This window comes from Penaeus japonicus, unplaced genomic scaffold, assembly GCF_977035675.1.
Source record: "Penaeus japonicus unplaced genomic scaffold, GWHDUDI00000001_assembly GWHDUDI00000012, whole genome shotgun sequence".
Lineage (NCBI taxonomy): Eukaryota > Metazoa > Arthropoda > Malacostraca > Decapoda > Penaeidae > Penaeus > Penaeus japonicus.
Window position 1 is genome coordinate 11556310 of NW_028234414.1, and position 7500 is coordinate 11563809.

The following is a 7500-nucleotide window of genomic DNA, read 5'->3' on the forward strand; positions in this document are numbered from 1 at the left end:
TCAGAACCAAAGAAAATCGCCTCTCCAAAAGCGCTCTACTCGGTCGGAATGCTTAATCACCGGCGAAAATACCTACCTGATGCGAGGCCGTGGCGAGGGAAAGGAACGTGAGTTTGTAGAATGGCAGCCCGGTCCGCCGCGCCGCCTCCGTCATCAGGCGCGCAGGGTCGACCCCGCGGCCGACACTCACCTGCGAACGAGACCCAAGATGACTGGCGCGGCTTCATTTTCTTCACTATTATCATTGTTATCCTTATCATTAATACAGTCATTATTAGTATTGTTGTTATCCTTATCATTAGTATTTCATTACCATTACCTATCATTATTTTTATTATTGTTATAATCCCTATCATTGATATTACTATAATCCGTATTATAATTACTATAAGCCTTATCATTATTATCTTTATCATTGACATTATCATCATAATCGTTATTATTATCATTATTATTATTATTATTATTACTATCATTATTATCATTATCACTGTTACCATTATTATTATCATTAGCATTAACATTATTGATATTAACATCATAAGTTTTCTTCTTCTTATCATCGTCATTACGGTATCATCATTATCATTGCTATCTTTATCATCATTATTGTTATTGTCCTTATTGTTATTACTATTATTATTATTTTATCATTATTATTATTATTATTATTGTTATTATTATTATCATTATTATTATTAAACATTGATATTATTATCATCAATATCATTATTATTATTATCTGTATAATCAACATCATTACAATCATCGATATTATAATCATCATTATCGTTATATTATCGTTATCATTATCATTATTATTATTCTCATCCCTATGACAGTATCATCATCATCATCATTATCATTGATATAATTATTGTTATCAGTATTATCATTTGTATCATTATTACCTGGATGACGTCACTCAAGCCACTCTTCTTTGTCTTACGTGCACGCGCGTGCTGAGTGACAGCCTGTGAAAGCCTGCGGGAAAGCGAAGAAGAAAAACCTAAGTGCTGTCATACAGTGTTAGTTATTGGTTAGTTGTTGGTTGTGATGTTTAGATCGTGTCACGGTAATATTTGGTTCCGTGTCAGTCATTCGCCATGGAGTGTGATTTAGTATCACTTGATAGCCTTTTCATCCTTTTACACCAAAGCTACTGCACTGCCATGATAAAATATATTACTATATCAACTCACAAAAAACAAGACTTCCACCACTTCAAATTATGATAAGAAAAAATTACTAATTCGGGAAAGGAAAAGAGCAGAGCACATTCTCCTCTACTCACACGTCTGGAGGAGGCGTGAGCACCCCGTGACCCAGTGTGACCCCGACCAGTGTCACTATCGCCTCCGCCAGTAGATCAGGTCGCAGATGGCGCGCCATCACCACCTGCTGTGCTGCCTGTTGGGAAGAAGATCGCACATCGAACATGGGTCTTGTTATATCACATCCATAGAAGTGTGATGACATAAAAGCTATTCTTCAGCATTTAATAAGAGCTCTGTGCTGCAAATGTTTCAAGTTATAATAGTGGCCTCATAACCATGGATCGGCGCTATTCATAGATCACTGGGTCACGTCAGCATAACATGAAATCTACACCAATCACACTACAGCAAACGACCCTATTTGAGGACTCATCATGATTATTAAAACGTTAAGGCAGAAAACAGTTGACCCCTAAAGAAGTTATTCCTACCTGCATGAGACTTCCGGAACACTGGAAAACATTGGGCCAAGTGGGCGTGGCCTTGTCGAGCCAGAGTAGAAGGTGGGCGGCGTCCTTGGCGTCGAGGGAACCTGGCGGTGGCGGGAACAAGCTCGGACAAGCGATGGACAGCCGCGCCAGAAACCTCCTCGCCTGCTTGGGTCACAGGGATCGTGGGAATGGGGGATTGACAGATACGCTTAGATAAAAAGGGGTAAGGATAAATATGTTGGCACAGATATTGATATCCTGTAATATATATATATATATATATATATATATATATATATATATATATATATATATATGTATGTATGTATGTATGTATGTATTATATATATATATATATATATATATATATATATATATATATATATATATATATTTTATATACATATATATCTATATATCTATTCATTTATTTAAACACACACCACACACACACACACACACAACACACACACACACATATATAATATATTATATATATATATATATATATATATATATATATATATATTATATATATATATATATATATATATATATATTATAATATATATATATATATATATATATATATATATATATATATATATATATATATATATATATATATATATATATATATATATATATATATATATATATATATATATATATATATATATATTTAGCATATTCGTGTGTTTTCCTGTGTTTTCCTTTGTTGTTTTGTTTTCAACTTGTTCAGCATGAATCCTTAAAACAGTCGAACCCAACTCAGGCACAGGTGGGTGGACTCGCCTAGGCATCCGTGTCACGCTTCTCTCAAGAGTAGCCATTACTCAGGTGTGTGGCTAACATATATTAGTTCCAAGAGCTGTCTATTCGTTCTCTCTCTCTCTCTCTCTCTCTCTCTCTCTCTCTCTCTCTCTCTCTCTCTCTCTCTCTCTCTCTCTCTCTCTCTATATATATATATATATATATATATATATATTATATTATATATATACATATATATATATATATATATATATATATAATATATATATATATATATATATATTATATATATGTATGTATACAACACACAACACATACACACACACACACACATACACACACACACACACACATATATATATATATATATATATATATATATATATATATATATACATATGTTTATATATATATATATACATATATATATATATATATATATATATATATATTATATATATATATATATATATATATATATATACATATATACAAATATAATACATATATATATATTATATATATATATATATATATATATATATATATATATGTATATATATATATATATATATATATATATATATATATATATATATGTAATATATAAATGTGTTGTATGTGTGTATGTGTGAGTGTGTTAGTGTATATGCGTGTGTGTGTGTGTGTGTGTGTGTGTGTGTGTATGTGTGTGTGTGTGTGTGTGTGTGTGTGTATGTATGTATATATAGATACTGTAATTATACATGTAAATATATGGATATTTATAGACATAGATATGAAACAGAAGTAGATATACCTTAGGACCACACTGTTGTGGAATCCAATCCGGAATGCAATCCTCTTCCGTTTCGTCTTCCTCTTCCAACTCATCCACCATCTCTTCCTTTGGTTCACTTTCCTCCTCTTCCTCGGGAGAACCGGATTCTTCCTTCTCTTCCTTATCCTTATCTCCCTCTTCCTCTTCCTCCTCCTCCTTCTCTTCTTCCCTTTCCTCCTCCCTCTCCCCATGCGCCTCCCCGTCCACCCCGGCTGCCGAGGTCCTCCTCCCCGCGCCCTTCGCAACGCCTTCCCAGACAAGACTGGCTGGTTCTGTGCCCGTGAGGAACGCCTTCACGTAATCCTCGTCCGGATGGTCCAGGTTAGCGCGGGCGAGGGCGAAGCAAGCAGCAACGATGGCTCTGTGGCGAAGTTGAAGCCGAATGTCCAAGAGTTCGAAGACGGATTCCGTCACCGCTCGCAGCATGTTCTGGTTCTCGCTCTCGGGGAGAGTGGCACTGGGCTCTGAGGGAGGCAGTTGTGATATATGGGGGTTGTATGAGAAAAGTTGAGTATTTCAAATTCCAAAACACGGTTGTACTGTAGAGACTATGTAATGTTTAGTATCAATTTACTTAAAACAAAATTAATGGTGAATGTACTAATATGATTTACGAAATTCCAAAATTTCAGTTTTCGGATATGTAATCTTTTAGGAGACAAGGTAGGCTGTTTCAATCTTAATACTGTTTACTTTCGCTAAACCAATAATAACAATACCACAGACTAATAACCTGCTGTACCGCTACCTTTCTCAATGTCCCCTGCCCGAACCGCTTCGCCGAGTGCGTCCATCTTGTATGCGAGGTTCTCGTGTAGGAGATGCAGCGGGAGGCTATAACTCGCGTCCAGGGCGGCGAGGGTTTCGGCCACTCGGTGCAGGAGGCCGGCGTAAACGCCCATACGCAGGTACCCTTCGGACACCCTCGACGTCACCTTCGCCAATTGCTCCTCCTGCTCACCTGACGTATTGATGGCCTGTGCAATACATTGACCGAGAAAGCGCTTACAGTTCTGGGGACTCCGAATACTTATGGCATTATTATCACGAAAAGAAAACACAAATCTACACAAATTAACAGTAGATACGCAGTAACGCCTTGGCGAATGGAATGAGCGCCCCTCTCCGGCGACTCACATTATTGAGCGCGTCCACGTGATCCATGAAAGCATCGAGGTCATCCGCGGACGTGGCCTTTGAGGCGTGGATGAGCGACCTGACGAGCGCCCCTTCGGCGGCTTCCTTCCCCTGCCTCGCCGCCGTCGCCACCTGCACGGTCCTCACCATCTCCTCCTCCAGCTGTGGGTCGTGCCACCTCACTGCTGTTTGAACTAGCTGGTGCACGATACCCTGTCAGGGGGATAAGCAAGATTGATGTAACTGATGATGATAAACCAAGACTAAAAACTCATCTAGGAATGATAGAGGTTGCATGTATAACAGCAACAGGTGGTATAGCATTTGGTAGTACAATTATAATGAATATTATAATCTGATAATTCCGTCAACCTAAACCACCTTCTTGGGAAAGAAAGACTCGCCAGTCCTCTCAAGGAGGACTCAACTTCTTCGGCCGCCTACCTGATCGTCAAGAGCGAGGTCGATGATAGGACGAATGGCACAGAGCGGACACGGCACCGAGGAACACATATCGTCCAGCACTATGAGAAGCCGAAGGCCTCCGTCTCCGTCTGAAGGAGGCGTCGGAAATCGTTTTACTTTTATGGAGATTGAAGGTTTTGTCCTGACTGATATTTTTCTTGGTTAGGTGATTAATCTGCACCGAGTGATTATTTCATCCTGACCGATTCATTTATCCCGGTTCATTTCATTTCTAATTTATCCTATTCTTCCCTACCCTATGCGGTTCCTTCTCTTCTCTTTCCCTGATACTCACCCTGAAGCAGTTTCTGCGTGGAGGCGACCACCTCCAGAGCCGGGTCGTGTTGCAACCGAAGATAGAGTGGAGTGCGAGGGGTGACTGCCAACCTCTCCACCAGACTCTCTTTCCATGACCCCGACTCCACATTCACCCAAACTCCACCTCTAACGTATTCTTCCACCTGCGCCAAGGGAGGAGTCATGCTTTATCATCTGCTTTGATAAGTTGAGACTTCTGTGTTAGCCAAATGAGTTCAAATTTTTGCTAGTTATCAAACTCTTTTGCATCTTTGTGAGGTACTTTTTTGCGTAATCTAATCGTTGATAAATCGAATTTGATGTACTATATATAAGATTTCAAAATTGTTAATTGCAAAATAGATAAAATGTAGGCTATTTTCATTCTCTCTCTCTCTCTCTCTCTCTCTCTCTCTCTCTCTCTCTCTCTCTCTCTCTCTCTCTCTCTCTCTTTCTCTCTCTCTCTCTCTTTCTCTCTTTCTCTCTCACCCCTCTCTTTCTTCCTTACCGATACGCATTCCTACTGTATCTTACCAGGTGATGGGGGTCCCGTAGAAGCAGAAGAGGGGCGCGGTTGGCGTGGTGCCGAAGGGCCTCGTCCACGTCTTGCTGAAGCTCCCCGGCCCGCAAGACCAACCTGCGGGAGGCGCTCTCTTTAATCGGGGTTAAGGATTCCATGATACAAGTCTTCATCCAAGGCCGAAATCACATTCATCATATTTTCAAAAATGACTACTCACCGAAGCCCCCGCTGCGGCTGCGGCTGCTGCGGTGCGAGAAGGCCCCTGCTCATCAGGTCGGCCTCCCACACACAGGCTAAGGCGGAGCGCGGGCTCGGAGGGAGACCGGACAAGTACGTCAGCCTTGCTGCCTCCAACAGACACTTCCCCGTCAGCTGCGTCAGTACGTCCTCTTGTTCATTGATCTTCTTCCTCCACCTGAGACATTGAATAGTATTTTTATAAGAAATATTAAAGTGCTGGAGGCAGCCTGCTAATGCAACGTTGGTTCTTCAACTCATACTGTGACTTCTCTCTTCTCAGATTTCACATCACATCGTGAAACACACTCAAGTCTCACGACCCACTTCTCACAGGTGCCTCACCTCTCCGCGTGCGGCTGCAATTCCGTGATGACGGCGACCACATTGGTCAGCTCTTCCTCGATATCGATCTTCTGTCTCTTGAGGGCGACCACCCGGCCCTCTTCGCTCTTCAGTCGCGTCGTCAGTTTGGCAACCTCTTCCCGGGAGCCGCGAATCAGCCTCTCCTTCGTCGCCATCTCCACCTGTAGCTGCAGGGAGATGGACAGGCACGTTGAGATCGGAATCCAAAACCAGCTTCAATAAGACATGAAGCTTCTTCAGTCATGACACGCACACGTAAAGTTTACAACAAGACCCGTACTAGGTAGAGCCTCGGACACTCCTTCTTACCTGTGTGCACTGATCTTTGAGCTCCTGAACGCGCTCCTGCCGCGGTTGTACGTCCTCATGATACCTGTGCCAGAAAAAGATGGCGGTACGCAGATACTGCAGCAGGATGCCGCCGATGTCACTCACGCGAGACAGATGCTCCGGCGTCATTTTGATTTGCTGTAAGAGGAAGTGCGTGATGATACCCCGTGTAGATGCAAGAAAATGAGTATTACAGATTGCTTTTGACTTTTACTTCAATTTTTTATTATGACAGGAATATTTGCAATTGAAGTATTACTACAGCAAAGACATCCACGCTAAATATGACGTCACCTCGAGCTTCTCCGTGAGACTTGTGATCTGCGCCTGCTTGAGGCCGGGGACGCAGACGGCGGCGACCTTGGTGCAGAAGGCCTCGTCCTGTGTGGCGTGGCGCACAGCCCTCCACGTCACGTCCTGGTTGCTCAGTAAAGATACGGCGCACTCGAATACCACCTGGATGGCCGAGATGGGCGAGCGAGAGCTGTGAGTGGGTGAGGTAAGGTCGTAAGGTCAGGGAAGGGGCACACTAAAGCACAAACACCTTCTTCGTCTCGCTCTTTCTTAGTGAAGGAGGACGAGAAGAATTGTGTGTGTGTTTATTTATTTATCTATTTATCTATTTTTGAGAGGAAAGTATCGTTTCCTATCGGATGTGAGGTTGTGTCTTTTAATAGGGTTAGGGTAAACCGAAGGATTGGCGTCTTCGTCGGCCGTCTAGTCTGGTGACGATTTCTGCTTTACGATTTCGCGGACATGGTAGAGTTTATTTTGTAATGGGAGAATGAGAAGTGTCTATGTACAGGAGCGAGGTAGCAACTTCTAAATTTTAGAAAAAAGGGA

At 41.6% G+C, this 7500-nt stretch overlaps 1 protein-coding gene across 1 annotated transcript in view; it reads right to left on the reverse strand.

The window, feature by feature from the left end:
* Window positions 1-7500, reverse strand: part of LOC122248966 (uncharacterized) — an 86011-nt gene that overhangs the window by 13573 nt on the left and 64938 nt on the right. The window contains 14 exon segments of the mRNA XM_086542128.1: window positions 77-190; window positions 912-984; window positions 1295-1410; window positions 1709-1870; window positions 3282-3766; window positions 4051-4402; window positions 4440-4652; window positions 4884-4993; window positions 5200-5365; window positions 5736-5838; window positions 5942-6139; window positions 6307-6494; window positions 6637-6795; window positions 6952-7141. Coding sequence (XP_086398254.1) covers window positions 77-190; window positions 912-984; window positions 1295-1410; window positions 1709-1870; window positions 3282-3766; window positions 4051-4402; window positions 4440-4652; window positions 4884-4993; window positions 5200-5365; window positions 5736-5838; window positions 5942-6139; window positions 6307-6494; window positions 6637-6795; window positions 6952-7141 — 2629 coding nt within the window.